Here is a 24,106-nt window from a genome sequence, read left to right as displayed (position 1 = left end):
CAGCTCTTGTTCTTGTTATTTCGTTCCTCTTTGCGTTTTCTGTATTTGATTTTCTTCTTTGCTAGTACAGTTATTTTTTTTATAGCTACATGTAATACGTTATTTGCTTGTTTTCTTGTCCTTTGTATGTTGTCCATATTTTATTCTTGATCTTAAGGGATAAGAGCTCCTTAAGGGTGTGACTGCGCTGTACAAGCTTTGAATTTTTTAATTTTTATTATGATTATTATTATATTTCGTGAACAAAATGTACATAACTTTACAAAACAAAAGAGAAAATATAAATCCAGAAAATTGTGGGTTTTTTCAAGGATTTATTTTACATCGTCGTCTGCTGTTATATCAGCAAGACTAGGGTGAGGTGGACCGAGTCCTGAAGAATTCAGCACTCATCCACTCAGTTCCTTAACGACGCTGCAACGTAGAGAAACGCAATGTCTTACACGGTGAAGTTCGAACCTTGCTTGGCGCAGTGTGCACCTTAATTACCACTTCTAATTGGCATTTAGAGAAAAACATAAAGTACATAAAGTGACCAAACTCATATGTTTATATTTAATTATATACTTTATATAAGGGAAAATAGAATTAGATATGATGAATACACATATTGAAATACTTGAATATACTAACTGGCATTGCTCAGATTGAGAGATTAAAAACATAACCAAGACACGAAAATAACATGTGTAGAGAGAAAAGTGTGTGTGTGTGAGATGCATTTATATCTGCATGTTTAATCTATCGTATGTACATGGTTGTTATTTATGATATCAAGAGTTCTAGTGACAGGCACTCACAGCTCACAAGCTGGAGCACACAAGGGGGCCGCAAGTTCAGCAACTGCGCCACACGCAGCCTCACAGACACCGAGCGTCACGGTCGAGTGAGATACCAGCAGAGACTTCAGCTTGGCCACCAGTTCACTGAGGCTGGCTATCGTCCACAATGAACAATGCCTCGATTACATTAAGTTTACAGACAGATATTCCTTTACACTTTCAAGAAAGTGAATATTGTGTTTATAACAGGAAAAAAAATTAACGTTATCGAGCAGTAGACATGTGAATATTCTTTTTATGTGAATATTCTTTTAATTATAAAACAAAAACTAATATCATGCGCAGGCTATTACTATCAACGTTTTATTAAAATTTAGACCAAAAAGCTAATGAATTTTAAAAATAAGAGCTATCCCGTTAAAATAATGAAAAAAGTCTTTTTACCTTTTAGCCTTAGATATGCTTTTAGCGCGATAAATTTAGCTGAGTAATGTTAAGTAGCTCTTTCAGAATTTCAAAACAATCAACTGTTTCTGATTTTTCACGAACGCATGTGACCGTCAAATTCGCCTAGTAATGCGTCTTCCATCATTGAGATATTTATATGAAACTGAACACAATCTTATAAAAATCGTCCTGTATCTACAATTAACATTTATATTTACACATGTTCGTAGAAACGAAACGTTTTTTCTACATATTGTGCTGTATATAAAAATATAGCGCGATATAGATGTTAGACTCACGACTGAAACTGACTTTTGTAGTCGATAGATTCTCATAGTTCCTGTAAGTTCATGGAACTTTCGTGGACTAACTAAAGAATGTAGAGTCTCGACTTCATATCTAATATAAAACTCGGGAGGCAGATATAATAAATAAGAAATTTACTAGTCAGAGAAAAAAACACTCCGCTTGCAATACTACATGGCTGTACAAAATTAAAAAATATAAAAAGACAAGAAAGTTCGCGTTTTCCATTTGTATGTTTTACTTCTCTTTTTTGTGCTTATCAGATAAATTGTAAGGTCTAAAGTAGAAGTCTAATATTTGATATAAAATTTTCTTTTGCTATGTGCATTGCTGTACTATTTTTGTGTATTTGTGTTGCATGCAAGCTGTGTATGTATTATATCCAAAAATTAATTAAAATGTTAATTATTCTACGGATTGCAATGATTTTGAGCTTATGGAACTTTTAAATACAGATTACTAACCCTAACCCTTTTATATACATGTTAACATCTCTATTTAAAACGTCTTCATACATCAACAAAACTCTTCAGTTGCCTCTCTATAGTTATAACACTATAGACACTGATTCTTTATCTACTCTCAGTAAATATATCAAGTGAATCGTCATTTACGCAAATAAGTCATAAAGCTAGCTGCGAAGCGTCATTATTTATCAGAGTTTTGCAAAACTTACTAACAGCTATGTCCACTTTACTTGACGGTGCTACATGTTTCAGTCAGACATTTTCCAAAGGAATTAGATAAAAGTGTGCGTTCTCAGTATTTGTAATTTATTGATGACTTGTAATAGATGATTCTAGATTATTAAAAGCAAAATATAAAGAGACAGAGGCAGAGAAGGATGCGAACACCTATTGTAACAAACTCTAGTGACAGACACAAGACACTCACGCAGAAACAGTCTCTTCTCGAAGTCAGTGGCAGCGACCACAGCCACGAGGACCAGCAGGACCACGATGTACACCTTCATCCTTCAAGTCTGTTATGTAAAAACTTGCGTGATTACTAATGACAGAACAGCCTTGCATAATTTGGGGTGAAAGAAATAAACTAAATGTCGTATCCTGTCTATCTAAATATTTTCACTTTGATATTAAGGAGACCTGTAGCAATGACAACACCAGCAAACCAACTACCTCTTGTAAATTTGGAGGGAGGTGATGGCATTCACATTTGGCACGACACTATTTCAAAGACTGCCATTCTAGGTTTCTTGTCAAAATATCACCACCTGGCCAAAGAATAAAGAAACTAGTCTACGAAGGTGTAAGTGTAGACTATTTGTCCTGTGCAAGGATCTGCTTGTTTTCACCCAAATTAGGCGTGAGAGACAAACCTTGTCAAGTGCTTCCTCTACTCATCAATGGCTGGTACTAATCAAGCGACTAATGACTGGCCTTGTCAGCTGCCGTGTCTATGTTTATGATCCCCCAAACAATCAGTTAAGGGAGAAATAAATGATGAGACTTATTAAAGACTGACTTTTTCAAGGCTCTGGCAGTTTGATCCGCTGATACTAACGAAGTAACCGTATTTTATGGTCCATGATAATGTACATTCACCAGTAAACAAAATCAGACAAGTACAAGAACAACAAGTCTTTAGACTGCTTTCTTACCTTTGTCTTTTTACGAAGACTTAAGATGTTTAGACGCCGCGAGGCTTGCCTTTTATTCACTTTGTGTACGTGACTATCAGAGACACGCGTGCAGCGCATGACTGACTTTTTATGACAACATCTGTTCTGTTGTTGTTGGGATTCGTAGCAAAAGCTGGGTCAAGATGATCAAAAAGGATGATTTGCTATCAAAGATACTGTATTCTATTTTGTTTTTAATGAGAATTGCTATTTATAATATTGTATGTACTGTAGGATTTTTGTGCTTTTGTAAGTTTCAAACATGTTGCATAGTTTTTCATAATTGTTTTAAGGTTAATTTAAGGATTAATTGCTCAGTAGATGAGACAAACTGAGTATCTTGAATCATAAGTATGAAAATGTAAAAGAACCTATTGAGCAACTATAATTTCAATTATTTATAGTGTTATGTATTTCTAATCGTTAAAGGATTGTTTCCCTGGGACAAAGAAAATCAACTTTTATCGATAAGATTGGACAACTATGAAATGATTAAAGCGTTTGGATTTAAGGCGCCTGCTTCCTATATATGGCTTTCGTAATTATTAAAACAAGTGTGCAAGCATATGGATTCTGCTTAATTTTAACTGAAATATTCATCGCTTATTTATCGCTCTGCTCTGCTTGAAGAAATATCTATGAAGTATGGCGGTTTATTTCAGGGATTATAATTCATACTAATTTCATACAATCTGCTTTTAGCACTGTGGAACCTCAGTTGTCAGTTGACAGTCTAGGTTCTACCCCACTCTCTGAATCTCGGACTTCCTAACAAGCATGCAGCAGAGAGTTGGTGTCAACGACTTAGGGATTTGTGTTATTTAAATTAACATTCTGTCTGCAGTTGTCGTCTTCAATGTTTGCTAGGAACAGGGTGGTTACCCCTGTCTGTGTTAGTCAGGGATTATTGCCCTTACCAGTATCGGAGAGTGTTTTTGGTTGCGTCGTGTTTAGCGTCAGAACACGACGTCATTTTATGACGCAATTTGAGAGGGACGTAAGGTGAAAATTATTTGGAAGAAAGCAGACGGCTGTGTGGAGTTGAGAGAGGCGGACTGAAAGTGTGTGTGGTGTCCGCTTTGGATCTTGTGTGTTGATCCCAGAAAATATATTCTGAGTCGTCGATTAGGTGTCTGCCAAGTCAGCACTTACTATTATTAAGCATCGGAACGTGTATGTGGTTTCCTCTAAACGTTTGTGTGTGTGGATATGTCAAGTGTGGGCAAGACTGCACAACTTCTGTACAAGGGAAAGAGAGGATTTTACCAGGACGTTTCATTTTTGGGTGTGAGTAACTAAGACTCTAACGAATTATTCAAAAACATACGACAGTTTGGAGTTACAGGTCGCTGTGTGGAAGACCTACGGACTTCGTAAATATTTAGTTAATGTTGATTGATATAAAGTTATGTTGCCCACGACAAATCTATGTGATTTGTGATTGAAAGAACACGAAAGGGGACGCGTGCGTGTAGTGAGTGAAAGTGTGTTCAAAAACTGCGTCCCTGACAATGTTTTATCGTGTTTCTACGGCTGCGTTCTCACTAAGTAAACATAAATATATACATCTTGGTTTTGAAATTTCATTTGTTTTCTCCGAGCATGAACAAGGAGAACAACCCGATAGTCCCTCACTTTCAAACAATAAACTAGACACACACGAGAACTAATCACTTGAATGTCGTTCGATGCAAACAAGCTCTCCTTGCATTACCCTCCAAATGTTTATTTGGTAAATGTTTGCAAAATGTTTCTAAACTGTTTCATCTAAACCTCTAACGTTATCAGAGTCACATTAGCGTTTTTTAAACGTTTATAAAATTGTTCAGTGCTGATATAAATAATCCAATAAAAATGGTGGGTGAGTGTATATATGCATGAATGTGTCTGTGTGTCTATACCAGCAAACACACCAAGATTGGGCCAAGCTTGGTTCACCTTTGGTCAGCCTTGGTACCAATATTGGCTGTTATTGGCTCTTCCTTGGTCTTTTCATTGGATCTTCATTGGAGGTGAAAGTTGGGCCTAGCTTGGCCCAAGCTTGGGCAAGTCTTGGTCGAATCTTGGTACCAAGGTATCACCCATCTTATCCCAATCTTGGGCCAGTCTTGGGCCATTCGTGCATTGCCCATAGAAACCCCACATTCAACCAATAATGTCCCAATGAAGTTTTAGGAGGTATATATTAACCCTATTTTGCTGCAGTGTTGTAGCTGAAGACAGCTTGGTTCAATACGTCTAAAACATTGTCATTTGTTTTGGTCTGTAAAACGTCCTTCAGTTTTCAAGTCATTAGAACAAGACTAACAATAGCTATATTTACTTGTAAGTTGTTCTATATTATCAAAAAACCATATTAAGATACATTATCTATTCCCTATCATAACCAGCAGACATACAATCTTTTTTATCACGATTTAACCAGGAGAACATGGTAAATATGAATAATAGCCATTTTATTTCTGCTATAAAGATAATAAAAATGCACAAACATAAAGTACAGTCAAATCTCGCTACTATGCCACCTACCGGGACCGAGCAAAAGTGGCATAGTAGCGAGAGTGGCATAGTAGAGAGGGTTCATAAAAACGGCTTTATTTGCTCAAGTTACCCGTCAGTCCAAAGCTCTCAAGAATCGTCGGCTTGCGCTAGCTGTCTCCTCTCATTCTCCCCCTCACCTCTTCATCCGCCACCCCTCCCAACCACATCCACACACCTGCATCCTGTCGCTAGTCGACCCCCTCCCGCTCTCCCTCTGTCACGTGACTGTCACCCGGCCAGCGACCACCACCCCCATCGCCAGCCTCCACCCTCCCTGTGTGCGTGCTAGGTTCCATCCACCTAACTGCGATGTCCCACACTACAATATACATGTAATAATCGAGCACTGCGTGAAATTTCACAACTTGTGCCTTTTAACAGTCACACAATAGTGGCATAGTAGCGAGAGTAGGAGGTGGCATAGTAAATTTTTTTTACATTGAATTTATAGTCGGGACCGAGCAAAAGTGGCATAATACCGAGAGTGGCATAGTAGCGGGGTGGCATAGTAGCGAGATTTGACTGTATACACAACTCATACAATACACATAACATGCAAGCACCCCTCCCAAAATCAATATGAAGTGTTCAACAAGCTTTCTTTTTTTCCTCCCTCCTCTTGCGGCCTCCATCACGATCCCCTGAAATGGCCAGCCACTCCCCTACATGTTTGTCCAAATTTGCCATTGTGATGTCGCTGTAACGTTTCAGAATGGGTTCTGGACAACAAAAGAAAAAAAAGAAAGCACTTTCATGTGATTTGAAAAAGAAATAGGTGTCAGCTTTCCAAAAAAATGTACAATATACACTAAGAAATTATCTTTGCAATTCTGTTAGTCGTAACATCTTTTGCTTAGGAGAAAATTGAATATTATTGCTGGTGGCATACTGTCAAAGGCATGATTTATTTAAAAAATATGGACTTTTTTACAGCAACTAATGTAAATCAAAGACTAGTGTCTTGGAAGTTGTAGAAAAAAGGGCCCTTAAAATGGTGCCAAATTTAAATTAGTGACAAGCTAGGTGTTGAGGGCACTCTTTAATTGTGACTAGAAAGGTAAGCTTAAAAATCTCCATCCCAAATCCCCAAAACTGCTGTGAATGCTACTTACCATAAATTGTGGTTTTCACATGTTGTAAGGTGTTGAATCTAAGTTTCCCTTTTCGTCCTTCCAAGCTGTATAAAATTGATAGTTTTGGAGCAAGCAGATACTTCAGTATACGGTATAGTGCTTCTTTTGGTGTTTTGCCCCCAAAATAGCTCAGATAGCAAACCTGAAACAAAAAACAAAAAAAAAGTTTCGATCAGCAACAGTCTGCTTATATATAGATATAAATCCCATGTGTTTACATTTGTAAATCTTCTGAAGATAACAAGTACAATGGGTAAGCTGATATGGTAAGACAAATATGGAAGAAGTAAACACTAACAGGTTACTTTTTACTCCTGGTTATTCTTTCATGTCTCTTGGCATTGCCCTTACTGACAAAACCTTTTCTACATCTTACCATTCTTTGTCTGGTACCCTCCTCTGCCAAAGCATTGTTTAACCTCTGCAATTGATCAATTTCCTGCAGTGGAAAGAGGAAGGTATCTGGAGGGACAGGAGTTGTATTGCTGGCAGCCACATTGCTTTGGGTTTGCTGGTCCATCTTCCGCTGCAGGATCTCTACAGCGTTCTTTAATTCTTGGATTTGTTTTAATGTTTTTTCAAAAAAACTTGGAATCATTTGTACAACCACTGGAAAAAAAGGAAAAAATTCTGAATGTTGATATTTAAAATACCTGTAAGTACAAGGTGATTAAATATATATATATATCACATGCAAAAATATAACCAATAAGTACTTCTAGTTCTCTGAATGTAATAATTATAAGTTTAAGTAGAATCTTACTTACAGTCGGTAGCAGATGTTGCTGGTGCTGATGATGATGATTCAGCAATTGACCGTCTGACGGTGGACCCTAAAAGCAAACCGAAATCTCTTAGTGTGATAAATGTAGGTCTCTTAATGCACACCCACACCATAAAAGTACATCTAATTCTCTAAATATAATCACTGGAAGTTCACATAAAACCTGACTCTCAGTAGCAGCTGCTAAAGATGCTGCTGGATTGAACTAAGAATATGTGATGAGGCTCCTAAAGAAAAAAACCTAAAAAAGTGTATTTAAGTGTACATACAATGTGATTACATCTTTTACTTATGCATACATAAAGTCAACAAAAAAGTACTTCTAATTCTCTGAATGTCATAATGAGAAGTATAAGTAGAATCTTACAGTCACTAGCAGATGTTGCTGATGACAGTGATTCAGCAATCGACCGTCTGACGGTGGACCCTAAAAGAAAAAAGAAATCTCTTAGTGCTGATAAATGTAGGTCTCTTAATGCACACCCACACCATAAAAGCACATCTAATTCTCTAAATATATAATCATTGGAAGTTCACATAAAGCCTTACTCTCAGTAACAGCTGCTGTTGGTGTCGTCTCATATCTGATGGAGGCCCCTAAAAATAAAGAAAAAAATCTCAATGCAAGTGTATTTAAGTGTACACACAATGTGATTAGATCTTTTACTCACACACATATAAAGTAAACAAAAAGGTACCTCTAATTCTCTGAACATATTAATTTGAAACTCAAGTGCAACCTTACTGTTGATAGCAGTAAGTGGTCCTGGCTGTTCTGGCGAATCTGCAGACCAACCATGTCTGACAGGAGAGGGAGTTTGCAGGATCACAGATCCCACACGTCTTGTTGGTGCTCTTGGAGGGCTCCTAAAACAGTTAATATTGGTATCAAATCACCAGAAAGGTCTTATGCTTTCTTATGTACACTAATTATAATTTTAGCCAAGTTGTGTATTTAGAAAGCTGAAGAAAAACTAACCATATCTTTCTCGGGACCGGTTTTCTTTTTTCTAAACTACAGTCCGAAGTATCCGATAGGCAGCTGCTGCTCAAGTCAGATTTTTCTTCTGCTTGTTGCAGAAGCCTCACACTTTTTTGGTATGATGCTGCCAACATGTCATAAAATATGACAAGAGACAAAACTATCACAATTAAGCACAAAGTAAAGTAGTACTAATTATTTAATTTCTTAAGTATCAAATACTAAATTTCTTTTGAACATTATATGATGTACTATATTCAATTTATCATTGATGCATTAGAAGAAATTTTAAAACTTTTTAACAAACAATGAATAACAGATGAGCATACACAGAGAAAATAACTTACATGTGCCTTTAATTATCCGCTGGTATGTGAAAACGTTCCAGTTCGGGCCAGGCTTTTTCCTGTTTCTAACCCAGGTGGAGTCTGCATTGGAGAATGGCCAGAAATGTTCATTTGTGCTTTCTGGTATTAGCCATTCATCTGGCACAATGGCTGCAGTCTTCCTTCCATTTTCCAACAGCTCAATAATGTGGTACATCTTTTACATTGAAAATTGTATCAAAACAAGCAAATAAATAGGAAAAGATAACATAAGAAACTGTAACAAATAAAATGTCCTTTCTAAATCTTATTTCTTTAATCAAAATACTGCATTTCGTTTTAATTGGACACTGGTCTGTATCAACCTAAATAACTTGTTTACAATTTCTTTTGTTTTTGTTGATCATACATTTTCTGTTAGGTGTATTTAATATTATAAGAGCCAACCCAATACAGTCGTTTTTGAACAGATGGAAAATATCTAATGCTAACAAGAATAATACAATGGCTGCAGTCTTCCTTCCATTTTCCAACAGCTCAATAATGAGGTACATCTTTTACATTGAAAATGTTATCATCAAAACTTAGCAAATAAATAGGAAAAGAATACATAAGAAATTTTAACAAATAAAATGTCTTTTCTAAATCTTATTTCTTTAATCAAAATATTGCATTTCGTTTTAATTGGACACTGGTCTGTATCAACCTAAATAACTTGTTTACAATTTCTTTTGTTTTTATTTATCATACATTTTCTGTTAGGTGTATTTAATATTATAACAGCCAACCCAATACAGTGGTTTTTGAACAGATAGAAAATATCTAATGCTTATTGCTAACAAGAATAATATGCTTTAAGCATAAAACCCTTTCAATGCCTAGATATACTCATACTCAATCCATTTAAATTTAACACAATATCTCCTCTAGATACATCCCTGTCGTTAAAATAACTTTATTTATAAGCATCACTGACGTATACCATACAAAAAGAGAAATCATTTAAAATAATTATTAAGCATCAAACAAATATAAATTTCCTGTTTCATAGTACAGATCGAATATGGTAATAAACTAGGATAGGAACAGATAAGTACAAAACTCAATGCAAAAGTAAATGTTGCTAAAGCAATGACATTTACTTAACTTTGCATACATTTGGGTTTAGTGATTGGAAGTGAAAACAATACACACATATATACACTCACATACACATATCTGCTTAAAAAAACCTGAATAATAAAAAAATAGATTTGTTTGTTGTATTGAATCAAATGTAGCGATGAACCTAAACCAACTACAATTGTAAAATTGCAGAACTTGCAAAACTGACCTACAGACTGCTGTGACTAAAAGGAATGAGAACAAATCTGTCTTTGTATGGAAAGAACACATATTTTTTTTGAATTTTTCCAATTTCAGCTGTGTCTAAATTTCCAGAAAGTCCATATGCACACATGATGTTTAAGTCTGAAGATTTAAGTAGATATTCAAAAAAGTCACAAGTTCGGATAAAGCGCTCAATTACAATAACAGGATCTGAAATATTCTTCACCACCAAGATGTTGCAAATTAAATAGATGTGACTTTTTATTTTAACACAATTGTCCCCATCTATAACTGAAAAGAAAAATCCTTTGAAATTAATTTCTGAATACTGAACACATTGAATAAATTCTGAAGGCACAGGCCCATTCACATGGTCTTTTTGTGGAATATCATAGGACTGTTTTTTTCTTTCTGAAACTGCATGTTCATTTTTTTCTAGTAGTCTCCGAACTACTTGTTCCAGTGGAAACTGGGGCTTTCGTACAAGCTTTTTTAAACTTCCCAAAACGTTTTCAAAGGGAAATGCTGAATATGAATCTAGTGGTCCAAACTTTTTCACATCTGCAGCAAGATGAGTGAGACCATGAACATTATAAGTTATAAATCCAGGGCCATATATCTTTGCAGATTCTGTAACAAACATACATAGAAGACTATGGGCGTAATCAGCATGGGTTTGCCAAAAATCTGAACTTGCTAAACAGAAGTAGAAAATGGTCATACAAAAGCCTAGATATGTTTCCTTTTAAGGCCACAGTGCCACTATAGAGCAGGAACTGCCTGAATTCAGTTGCTTTCCACCTTTAAATTTCATTAAGACCACGACATTTCCTAGAGAACTCTCTAGGAATGTAGCCCTTCAACTGCTGAAGAGTAACTGAAATTTGTTTGCTTGTATTAATACCAAGCCTAATACCTTTGCTGACAGGACTTTTTAACCAAAAGCACAATAATCTTCTAGTGACACCTAAACATACTAAATGCATATAGTCCAGTGGAAACTGTGTGACCATACCAATAGACAAATGGCTAAGAAGAGAGACACCATTCTGGTGATTATCATATTGCATTTCATGAAAATCAGTGTCAGTACGGGAAGGAAAATCTACTTCTGGAAATATTACTTTATCTGCCCATTCTCCTTTCTGACAACACTTATCACAACCCCAGTAACCTGAATGACCCTTTGTCTTTTTTATAAAAGCTCGTGCTGGTGTGTCACAAACAAAACTAGATAAACAAACATGGACTGGATAATTTTTACTCTCAATGCTATGATCAGCAGGTGTGTCTTGGAGTGTTTTCATCTCCTCAACAAAATCATATAAATATTCATCAACATTTAATGGCTTGCACTCCCCACAATAAAGGCCGATAAAAGCAGTCAGCCATGTCCTTAGCGCAATTTCTTCTGATGCGTCTCCATTTTGATAAGTAGGAATCGCTCATCTTTCAGATGCTGGTCGTTTAATATATTAGATTTTTTTAATCTGGGTACTTTAATTTGTACCTTGAAAACTTTTGAAGAAGCGTGAAGTTCTTTCCTGTAGAGCTATGAAGATCGAAGATCAAAAAGAGCGCGCAAACCAACTCCGCTGTATTTATATGGCAGCGACCGGAACATGTGCGCGAGTGAGCGTTCTTGATAATGTATCTTGATACTTTATATTTTTTGAGACTGTGATAACCATAAAGTATAAAATATATTTATATTTTATTTAACAATCTACAAAATAATTAAAAATAAGTGCTTTGTAAAACGTGTCTTGATAGTCAAAAATTGCAGTCGATGTCAGCAAGCTTGGGTCAAACTTGGCGACCGGGGTTCTTGGCCGGCTACTATTCCGCCAAGATTTTTCCAAGTTTCCATCTCGCAGCCGAATGAGCGATCGCGTTTCGCGCGCACCGTGAACCTTGGCGCTTGCTGGGTGGATGCTTGGTACTGGGCTAACCAATGTTACAAGATTTTCCCAAGCTTGGCCCAAGCTTGGTTGAATCTTGCGTGTTTGCTGAGGTGTTTATGTGTTTATATGTACATAGACTCAGGTATGTTTCTCCTTTCTCATATTTGTAAAGTTCTCATATCATCTATTCTAATAGCCCTATGAATATATTATTATTATTATTAATTTAGTAGTAGTACATTCTTCGTCGACTTCTTAGAAGCTTTGAAAGTCGTGACTGATGCTTGTTGTTATCAAATTGTGCGAACAACACACAATCAATGATGATTAATGGGTCCAGTACACACAAAGCAATGTACAAAAGTATAACCAACAAAACTCTTTTCACATTTGTATTTCACATCTTCAGCTGATTTTTTTTTTTTTTTTTGAGCAAGACTGAGATAATGTAGACAGACTTTAAAGAGATCCTGTCCCAAGTCCGCCCAATGCTTGTGTCACGCTATGAGAAAAGAAACTTATTACAATGCTACCCGCTTATGACATATACTTCAGGTAATATTTCTCCCCTCTGCAATATATCGTCCAGGGCAATGATGTAAATCATTACTATTTAGAAGATTTTTTTTCTCCCAGTCCAGATGAAGTCATTGATTTTTTTCATTTATTACGAAAATGTTAGAAACCGCTAAGTAAACATGTCAAAACTTAGGAGTGTGATTAATAATAATAATAATAATAATAATAATAATAATAATAATAATAATAATAATAATAATAATAATAATAATAATAATAATAATAAAAAATGAAATTAAAATAATAAAGTAAGTAATTTTTCTTTTACGTTTTAAATAGTTTTAAGCACTTGTAAAGATATTATGACAGCAAAATGGTTAAGGAAAAGTAGAACTGCTGAACTACTATTTCAACATTTTCATCAGAAAAAAAGCCTTGTGTGTGTGTGTGTGTGTGTATGTATATCTCTATAAACACTTTTTACATGTGCAAGCTCTTTCAGGAATGAGAACAAATGTAACTGTCACAGCTGTTCAAAACCTTTCTCTAGTCCTTCTGCTGTTTGGTCATTTACACTGTTTGTACGTTGGTGCGTTTACGTCAACAGAGAAACAGCGAGGGCAATCTAAACCTTATTAGTATATGGGACTGTGGCTATGGGTTGACGTCAAGACTATGTGAGAGGGTCAGTAACGTGTCATAGGTCATAGGGTCACGAACTCGTACACTTCGCCTTTCAGATGTAAAATAAAAACAAATAAAAACGAGAAATAGCTATAGTAATTTAAGTAATTTGTTCTACGCGAAACAAGTATTTATCAGGACAGCAACATTCCTCTGCTTTTAGCAAAATATGCAAGGTGTTTGTAAACATAGCAGATTTTCCTATAACGAAAATTTCGACCGTTTGTACATGCTTTAGTTGGCCTTGTGTGACTATGCTTTTTTCTAGATCATCATGAATACTTGAAACCTGCTGCTGCCAAAAATTCTTCATTCACAGTTTCAACAAACAAAGTACATGTACCAATTTTCAGGAGCATTTTGCCTTTTCTCCCCAAACTCACCGGTCGAAAGGTTTTCCCTCGAACAATGTTAATGGAAGTAAATCTTTCTCGCTTGACCCGGACTTGATTAATGTACACATATACTAAAATAGCAATGACATTATTTTTAGTTGCACTTTGTGTGGAGAAATATTGAGTAGGAGTACTGCGTTTCATATCGCGGATGATAATTCATTGAACTAAATTGTAAGCATTTGTCTTTTTACATAAATCACACAGGCATGACTTTGTCAGCTGTCTATTCATGGTCTCACGCCTTAGGCCAGAATAAGTCAAGTCAGGAATGAATGTTTGACAAGAAGGGATCTCACGGTTGCTCCGGCAGAGAAGGGAGGATGAAAATCCATTCCTTGTCGATATATTTATTTATTGCCATCTGTATGATACAGAAAAAATTAATCTTGGCGGCGGTGCGACATTGACGGTTAAAAGGTTCAATCCAAACCGTGACTGCATGTCGCTCGCGATGTGTTTACATTTAACTGAGGACGCTGCTCCTACGACCCGAACACGTCTGCAGTTTATGCTTTAAGGTGCACTTCTCTGTGTCAGCCAGAACAAAACACATCTGTTAAGGACAGATGGCATCCGACAGAAAGGGTAGGACAGTCTATTTTTGTTTCCCCCAACATTTCGCTCTATTGACCTTGTTCCCGAACTGAGACCAATTGTTACAACCCGTTCTTACGACGCTGCAATTCATAATCCACTAGTCTTGATGTTTGGACCCGTGAATGTAAAGATGACGATCAAAATTGTGTGTGTGAATTCCATAAATGAATTCCATATTAACAGAGTAAAGAAATGTACAAGTATTTATATGTAAATAATTACCTGTGTTTTATTTTCACGCAGAATGACCAAACCAATATATTATTGTGTCGTGTCTACTTCTTAAACATCTTCAGGTCTAAAACTATAATATGATGTAAAATGCGTGTCTTCTGTATATCTCCTCTTACCTTTAATGCTGTAGCAGACGACAGATGTGGTCGATCATCATCTCCACACGCTGGCAGTCTTACCTTTTATTTACCTTTTGTCCGTTATTATTTCTTTTAAGACGTCCTTGACCGACGCAGTTTTAGTATTTTAAAATACCTTATTTCTAGTTAAGCCAATAGAAAAAATTTTACACAAGAAAAGGAAAAACTCAGGTTAAATTAAAACCGTAGACGATAATGTCCATACCCTTTTCTTCTTTTTGAAAACATTTCGATAGTTTATTATTAGTGTGCTTTATTCAGTGTTTATAATTTATTCAAAGTGTATGACACAGTATCTCAGCACCGGAAATAAACTGAACAATAATAGTATGACAATGAATCTGGTCAAGGGAGCTTCAGCATGATGAGCTAAGGGGACCATGTGAAGGCTTTTTTCTCTGTTAATTGAAGGTGGCATAAGGCTGGATGTGAGCATCAAGAAAATGTACAAAAGAGCAAATTTAAGTATCACGATTGTAATCAGTGTTCGGATTCCTGCTTTACCTGCACTAGGACAACATGGAGATGTCATCATTTCTATTCATGCTAAAGAGTTCTTACTCTTTCTGCGATCTTTAGACCTTTCCCTTAGCACGTCGAACCTTTCATCTTAAATAATTTCAAAGGAGAAGTCATCTAAGAGGAAGACAGAAAGGAGAGGGGTTACAAGAAACAGCAAATGCCACCATTACTGCAGCTTTAGATGGATGCACAAGCGTTAATTTTTAAATTTTTATTATGATTATGATTATGATGATGATTACTATGATTATTATGATTATTGTTGATGATGATGATGATGATGATGATGATGATGATGATGATGATGATGATGATGATGATGATGATGATGATGATGATGATGATGATATTTCGTCAACAAAATGTACATAACGTTACAAAACAAAATAGAAAATATAAATCAAGAAAATTGTGGTTTTTTATAAGGATTTATTTTACATCGTCGTCTGCTGTTATATCAGCAAGACTAGGGTGAGGTGGACCGAGTCCTGAAGAGCTCGTAACTCATCCACTCAGTTCGCTGACGACGCTGCAACGTAGACAAACGTAATGTCTTACACGGTGAAGTTCGAACCTTGCTTGGCGCAGTGTGCACCTTAATCATTACCACATCTAATACGCATTTAGAGAAAAGCAGCTAGACTGCTTTGTCATTTTAAGTACATTAAGTCACCAAACTCATATGTTTATATTTAATTATATACTTTATATAAGGGAAAATAGAATTAGATATGATGAATACACGTATTGAAATACTTGAATATACTAACTGGCATTGCTCAGATTGAGAGATTAAAAACATAACCACGAAAATAGCATGTGTAGAGAGAAAAGTGCGTGTGTGTGTGTGTGTGTGTGATGCATTTATATCTGCATGTTTAATCTATCGTTTATATATGGTTGTTAATTATGATATCAAGAGCTCTAATGACAGGCACTCACAGCTCACAAGCTGGAGCACACAAGAAGGCCGCAACGCCAGCAATTGCGTCACACGCAGCCTCACAGACACTGAGCGTCACGGTCGAGTGAGATGCCAGCGTCGTCTTCAGCTTGTTCACCAGGTCATGGAGGTTGGCTATCGTCCACAATGAACAATGCCTCCATTACGTTAAGTTTACAGACAGATATTCCTTTACACTTTCAAGAAAGTGAATATTGTGTTTATAACAGGAAAAAATAATTAACGTTATGGAGCAGTAGACATGTGAATATTCTTTTTATGTGAATATTCTTTTAATTATAAAAAAAAACTAATATCATGCCCATGATATTACTATCGACGTTTTATTATAATGTAGACGAAAAAGTGGTTGAATTTTAAAAACACAAGCTTAATCTAATTTATCCTATTAAATTAATGAAAAGTATTTTTACCTTTTAGCCTTTGATACGTTTTTAGCGCGATAAATTTAGCTGAGTAATGTTAAGCAGCTCTTTCAGAATTTTCTAAACGATCAACTGATTCTGATTTTTTACGAACGCATTTACTAGTCAGATTTAAAACGTTTTCATACATCAACAAAACTCTTCAGTTGCCTCTCTATGATTATAACACTATAGACACTTATTCTTTATCCACTCTAGTAAATATATCAAGTTAATCGTCATAGAGCTAGCTGCGAACCGTCATTCTTTATCAGAGTTTTGCAAAACTTACTAACAGCTATGTCCACCTTACTTGACACAGCGCTACATGCTTCAATCAGACATTTTCAAAAGGAATCGGATAAAAGTGTGCATTCTCGGTATTTGTAATTTATTGATGACTTGTAATAGATGATTCTATATTACTAAAAGCAAAATATAAAGAGACAGAAGAAGAGAAGGATGTGAACATTATCGTAACAAACCCTAGTGACAGACACAAGACACTCACGCAGAAGCAGTCTCTTGTCGACGTCAGTGGCAGCGACCACAGCCACGAGGACCAGCAGGACAATGATGCAAACCTTCATCCTTAAAGTCTGTTATGTAAAAACTTGCTTGAATACTAATGGCAGAACAGCATTACATAATTTGAAGTGAAAGAAATAAACTAAATGTCGTATCCTGTCTATCTAAATATTTTCACTTTGATATTAAGGAGACCTGTGGCAATGACAACACCAGCAAACCAACTACCTCTTGTAAATTTGGAGGGAGGTGATGGCATTCACATTTGGCACGACACTATTTCAAAGACTGCCATTCTAGGTTTCTTGTAAAAATATCACCGCGCTGGCCAAAGAATGAATAAACTGGCCTACGAAGGTGTAAGTGTAGACTAGTGGTCCTGTGCAAGGATCTGCTTGTTTTCACCCAGATTAGGCGTGAGAGACAAACCATGTCAAGTGCGTCCTCTACTCATCAATGGCTGGTACTAATCAAGCGACTAATGACTGGCCTTGTCAGCTGCCGTGTCTATGTCTATCAACGATCAGTCAAGAGAGAAATAAATGATGAGACTTATATAAAAGACTGACTTTTTCAAGGCTCTGGCAGTTTCATCCGCAGTTACTACCGCCGCAGTTCTCTTTTATGGTCTATGATAATGTTCATTCAGCAGAAACCAAAATCATTTCAAGAACAACAAGTCTATAGACTGTCTTCTTACCTTTGTCTTCTCGAAGACCCAAGATGTTTAGGCACCGCGAGGCTTCCCTTTTATTCAATTTGTGTACGTGACTATTTAGAGAAACGCCCTCAGCGCATGACTGACTTTTTACGACAACATCTATTTTTGTTGGGATTGGTAGCAAAAGGTGGGTCAAGATGGTCAAAAAATCTGTGCTATCAAAGATAATGTATTCTACTTTGTTTTTTATGAGAATTGCTATTTATAATATTGTATGTCCTGTAGGATTTTTGTGCTTTTGTAAGTTTCAAACATGTTGCATAATTTTTCATAACTGTTTTAAAATTAATTTTAGGATTAATTGCTCAGTAGATGAGTCAAACTGAGTATCTTGAATCATAAGTATGAAAATGTAAAAGAACCTATTGAGCAACTATAATTTCAATTATTTATAGTGTTATGTATTTCTAATTGTTAGAGGATTGTTTCTCTGGGACAGGGTTAGGGTTAATCAAAACCTTATTAGTATATGGGACTGTGGCTAAGGGGTGACGTCAAGAGTATGTGAGAGGGTCAGGTACGTGTCATAGGTCATAGGGTCACGAACTCGTACACTTCACCTTTCAGATGTAAAAAAAAAAAAACAAATAAAAATGAGAAGTAGCTGTAGTCACATGTATTTATCAGGACAGCAACATTCCTCTGCTTTTAGCAAAATATATAAGATGTTTGTAAACATCGCAGATTTTCCAGTAACGAAAGTTTTGTTCCCGTTGACCGTTTGTACACGTTTTAGTTGGCCTTGCGTGACTATGCTTTTTTCTAGATAATCATGGATACTTGAAACCTGCTGCTGCCAAAAATTCTTCATTCACAGTTTCAACCTAAAAAGTACCAATTTTCAGGAGCATTTTGCCTTTTTGTCCTCAAACTCACCGGTCGAAAGGTTTTCCCTCGAACAATGTTAATGTTGATATGAGTAGTTTTTGTCTATTGCCACAAATGACGCGACACTTTGTATATTACTTTCTACAGGTAACAAAGAAAGTTTTTGAGCAAAAGTAGACTATTTCTTTTTTAAATTGTGTTGATTTATTTGAATAATCCCTTTCATATAAACGCTTTCTGTACACTTCTTCACTAATCAACAGACAATACTACTTTATCTCGGCTAGTTTAAATAATAAGTGGATCAAAATTTTGCCTACATAAAAGTGTAAAGAGCTTAGAAAGGGTTTAATGGAAAATGTATCTCGTGCTCTTAAATCACTAGAGCTTAAACGAACCGAAGCAAAATAAACAACAAATCAGCTTTACTCGAATAACCATAATTTCTGTAACATAACGATTTCGTATTTTACGCATTCAAATTTGCATGTGACTAAGATGAACACAGAAGTGTACTTGGTGTGTTGGCGATGAATTAAGTTCTCTAATGAGCCACAGCTTTAGCATTACTCTTACAATTATGCTGCTTGAGGGGAGAGACCTACGAGACATTGCGTGTAACGGTCGGTGTATTCAGCGGTGAGACATCGAAGTGAACAGTACTACACGGAGGCGACAGACTTTCACTGCGATCCGTTGTGGACTTGACTTCTGAGAGGCATACAGTGGAAATCTGTGTAGGTAGACAGACCCTCCCCTGCATCACGACACCTACCGAGGGGTAGCACCGAATCGCTTTACTCTCTACTGAAGGTGTTAACGTTTCGTCCGTTTAGATACGCTTGGAAATAATCCGCCTTGGAGATGACATATCCGCTTAGGATACATTTGGAGCATCAGCTCGCATACACCACTGTGTTAACTGCTGCCTTGGATATAAATCGCCGGTTCAACGGTTCGAGAGAACATCCGTGACATCCGTGACGACGATTCCTCGACATGGATATAACTCTACGATCGTCTGTTCGACTGACTTCTGTACCAACAGTGTGTGTGTGTGGACACTGACTCATCGGACTGCTGTCATCAGATTACCTGAAGAACGGATCGAGTGTCAAGTGTCGGGAGGATTATTAACTTTCTATGGACGGTAGACAGTAGGCGGTAGAACTGTTTCATTGTTTTCTTTCTCATTTCATTGGCATTTATTTTTCAAACATTAAATGTGTTAATTGTTGGCCGGACCTTTTTGTTTGAAAAAGGCAGAAGAGTGAGGCGAGCGTACTAGGTGAGGAGAAGTTAGTCCACGTCTTAGTCCAGTGGGGTTGCGGCACATTGGCCTGATAGACTTGAGAGAGGCAATCGTGAGCAACGTGTATATTGTTGTCTGGTAGTGCTATTCGGGCCAATAGAGTTTATGAACCTCAGTTTCGATTCTGTGTGAGAAGCAGCATTTGTAGGGGAGTGTAGAAGGGTGTACACGTGATACCGCTATTTCTTAGTGCAGTTAGCACATAGAGTAGCTTGGGAAACGCAGAAGCGTCAACCTCTCATTCTTTCCAGTGTTTTTTCCTGCTATAAATAAACATGACAAGGAGTGACAATAATATTTTGAAATCGCTGACTGAGGAAGAGGAGGAAAATCGGCTAAAATGTTACCTTTATATCTATCTCCAGTATCATTTAAAATAATGATGCTTTGTTATCAGTATTGAAAAAGAAAAAAAGTAGAGAGATAAAAAATCAGGAAGAGAAAGACAGAGAAATGGAATATCACCAGGAAACGAAATCATTAGACACTTTTGAAATAAAGCTACCGACATAACACACTTACTCAAAAACAGTCTCTTTTGGTTCCTCTTTGTGTTTTCTGTATTTGATTCTATTCTTCGTTAGTGCAGTTGTTTATTTTTTATAGTTCACCTGATATTGTTTGTGTTCCTGTCTGTTATTCATTCTTGATCTTAAGCGCTAAGAACATGCTCCTTAGGAGTGTGAGTGTGCGTTTGACAAGCTTTGCATTATTTAGTAGTGGTAATGGTAGTGGTAGTAGTATATCAAATAAATCAACAAAAATAAAAGTGAAAAAATAAAGCCAGAAAATTGCATTTTTTTCACATGTTTATTTTACATCGTCGGCTGCTGGAATACCAGCAAGACTAGGGTGAGGTGGACCGAGTCCTGAAGAGCTCGTAACTCATCCACTCAGCTCGCTGACGACGCTGCAACGTAGAGAAACGTAATGTCTTACACGTGAAGTTCGAACCTTGCTTGGCGCAGTGTGCATCTTAGTCATTACCACTTCTAATAGGCATTGAGAGCAAAACAGCTATACTGCTTTGTCATTTTAAGTACATAAAGTCATCAAAGCTCGTATCTGCATGTTTAATCTGTATGTGCATGGTATATGTTTATGTTATCAAGATTTCTAATGACAGGCACTCACAGTTCACAAGCTGGATTACACAAGAAGGACACAGCACCAGCAACTCTGTGACAAGCAGCCTCACAGACACTGAGGGTCACAGCGGAGTGAGATGCCAGCTCCTCCTTCAGGGTGTTCACCAGCCCACCGAGGTCAGCTATCGTCCACAATGAACAATGCCTCTATTAAGTTTACAGATTTTCCTTTACACTTTCAAGAAAGTAAATATTGTGTAGTATAACAGGAAAATATAATTAATGGTGTGGAGTTGTAGGCATGTGTCATATTCTTTTCATTTGAATATTCTTTTAGTCATTAGAATAACTAATATCATGCTTATATTATTACTGTCAACATTTTATTTAATTGTACACGAAAAAGCGGTTGAATTTTAAAAACATAAGTTTAATCTTACTTATCCCATTAAAACAAAGAAAAAGTTATTTCGACCTTTTAGCTTTCGAAATGGTTTTTAGAGCATGGAATTTAGCTAAGTAATGTTAAGTAGCTCTTTCAGATTTTTCTAAACGATCAACTGTTTTGATGTTTACGAACTCACGTGACCGTCGACTTCGCCTATTAATGCGTCTTCCATTATTGAGATATTTATATTGAAGCTGAACACAATCTTACAAAAATCCCCCTGTATCTACAATTAACATTTACATTTACACACGTTCTTAGAAACCAAACGTTTCGGTCGATTTTTTTTCTTGTATATTTAAATATATGGCGATATAGATATTACACTCACGACTGAAACTGACTTTTGTAGTCGATAGATTCTCATAGTTCCTGCAAGTTCATGGAACTTTCGTGGACTAACTAAAAACTATATAGTCTAGCCTAAAATCTGAATATAAAACTAGGCAGGCAGGTATAACAACTAAGAAATTTACTTGTCAGAGAAATGCACTCCACTTGCAATACTGAATGATTGTACAAAATAGTGTAAAAATTAAAAAGTACAAGAAAATTAGCGATTTGCATTATTATGATACATTTTCTTCCACATTTTTTGTGCATATCAGCTAAATAATAAGATCTCAATTAGAGCTATACTATTTAATATGAAATTTTCTGTTGCTATATGTATTGCTGTACTATTTTTATGTTGTGTTGCACGCAAGTTGTGTATGTATTCTATCCAACAATTAATAAAATATTAATTATTGTACAGACTACAACTTTTATAAACATATATGTTAATATCTCTATTTAAAATTTTTTCATGCATCAACAAATCTCTTCAACGGCCTCTCTATCGTTATAACACTCTAGACACTGATTCATTATCCACTCTCAGTCAATATTTTAAGTGAATCGTCATTTAAGTAAATCCTAGACCTAGTTGCGTCATTCTTTATCACAGTTTTGAAAACTTACTAACAGCTATGTCCACCTTACTTGACAGTCCTACATGCTTCAACCAGATATTTTCAAAAGGAATAGGATAAAAGTGTATATATCTCAGTATTTGCAATTTATTGATGACTTGTAAAAGATTATTCTATATTATTAAATGCAAAATATACAGAGGGAAGAGAAGGATGTGAACTTTATCGTAACAAACTCTAGTGACCGACACAAGACACTCACGCAGAAACAGTCTCTTGTCGACGTCAGTGGCAGCGACCACAGCCACGAGGACCAGCAGGACAACGATGCAAACCTTCATCCTTAAAGTCTGTAATGTAAAAACTTGCTTGATTACTAATGGCAGAACAGCCTTGCATAATTTGTCCCTATTTGTGAATTCGGAGTGAAAGAAAGAAATTAAATTTTGTATCCTGGTTATCTAAATATTTTGACATTGATATCACAGAGACATTGTAGCAATGACCACACTAGTGAATCGACTACCTCTTGTAGATTTGGAGGGAGGTGATGGCATTCATCTTTGTCACAACACTATTTCAAGGACTGCCCTTCTCAGTTTCTTGGAGTAGTATCACCAAAGAACAAAGAAACTGGCCTACAAAGGTGTAAGAGTAGACTAGTGGTTATGTCCAGAGATCTACTCATCCTCACCCAAAGCAGGCGTGAGAGACAAACCTTGTCAAGTGCTGCCTCTACTCATTAATGGCTGGTACTAATCAAGCGACTAATGACTGGCCTTGTCAGCTGCCGTGTCTATGTCTATGATCCCACCAATGATCAGTCCAGGGAGAAATAAATGATAAGACTTATTCAAAAGACTGACTTTTTCAAGGCTCTGGCTGTTTCATCCGCAGATACTAACGCAGTAACCCTATTTTATGCTCCATAAAGGTAAGTTTCAATCTGCATGTTCATTCACCAGTAAACAAAATCAGACAAGTACAAGAACAACAAGTCTTTAGACTGCTTTCTTACCTTTGTCTTTTTACGAAGACCCAAGATGTTCAGACACCGCGAGGCTTGCCTTTTATTCACTTTGTGTACGTGACTATCAGAGACACGCGTGCAGCGCATGACTGATTTTTTACGACATCTATTTTTGTTGGCATTCGTAGCAAAAGCCGGGGCAAGATTATAAAAAATATTTGCTATCAAAGATAATGTAGTCTACTTTGTTTTTAATGAGAACTGCTGTTTATAATACTGCAGGACGTGGATGATTTTTTTTTTTTTTTTTTTCTAAGTTTCGAACATATTGCATAATTTTTATAACTGTTTGAAAAAATAATTTTAGGATTAATTGCTCAGAAGGTGCGTCAGACTGAATACCTGAATTCAAAAGTATGAAAATATGAATAAAGCTCTTGAGCAACCATAATTTCAATTATTTATAGTGTTATGTATTTCATTTTTTAAAGGATTGTCTCTTTGGTACAATGAAAATTAACTTTTACCGATAAGATTGGACAAATATGAAATGATTAATGTATGGGTTTAAGACACATGATTCCTATACAGTGGAACCTCGGTTAGCGAACGCCTCGGATAGCGAATATTTCGGTTAACGAACAAAAATTTCGTTAAAA

General features: G+C 36.2%; 2 protein-coding genes across 6 annotated transcripts; both read right to left on the bottom strand.

The window, feature by feature from the left end:
- Positions 1 to 297: 297 nt before the first annotated feature.
- LOC112564945 lies at positions 298 to 23,609 on the bottom strand. Of its 5 annotated transcripts, none has more exons than XR_003099288.1 (4): positions 3,157 to 3,215; positions 2,430 to 2,517; positions 801 to 936; positions 298 to 414 (listed from the first exon to the last, which is right to left on the bottom strand). XR_003099288.1 is itself a non-coding variant. In XM_025240116.1 (4 exons), exons 1-4 carry the CDS (start codon positions 23,592 to 23,594, stop codon positions 390 to 392), a joined length of 348 nt encoding a protein of 115 aa, XP_025095901.1. In that variant the 5' UTR covers positions 23,595 to 23,609; the 3' UTR covers positions 298 to 389. The 5 variants fall into 5 exon arrangements, 3 of the variants coding, with proteins under 3 accessions (XP_025095901.1, XP_025095904.1, XP_025095902.1); XM_025240116.1 differs by lacking the exons at positions 2,430 to 2,517; positions 3,157 to 3,215 and adding exons at positions 22,740 to 22,827; positions 23,496 to 23,609; XR_003099289.1 differs by lacking the exons at positions 298 to 414; positions 801 to 936; positions 2,430 to 2,517; positions 3,157 to 3,215 and adding exons at positions 15,683 to 15,799; positions 16,213 to 16,348; positions 17,150 to 17,237; positions 17,867 to 17,937.
- LOC112564944 lies at positions 6,210 to 7,760 on the bottom strand. The gene is made up of 4 exons (XM_025240115.1): positions 7,619 to 7,760; positions 7,228 to 7,460; positions 6,831 to 6,993; positions 6,210 to 6,437 (listed from the first exon to the last, which is right to left on the bottom strand). Exons 1-4 carry the CDS (start codon positions 7,746 to 7,748, stop codon positions 6,307 to 6,309), a joined length of 657 nt encoding a protein of 218 aa, XP_025095900.1. The 5' UTR covers positions 7,749 to 7,760; the 3' UTR covers positions 6,210 to 6,306.
- Positions 23,610 to 24,106: the final 497 nt, after the last annotated feature.

This window comes from Pomacea canaliculata, linkage group LG5, assembly GCF_003073045.1.
Source record: "Pomacea canaliculata isolate SZHN2017 linkage group LG5, ASM307304v1, whole genome shotgun sequence".
NCBI classification, from domain to species: Eukaryota; Metazoa; Mollusca; class Gastropoda; order Architaenioglossa; family Ampullariidae; genus Pomacea; species Pomacea canaliculata.
The sequence above is the reverse complement of the archived record's forward strand: the minus strand, read 5'-3'. Positions and strand labels throughout refer to the sequence as shown.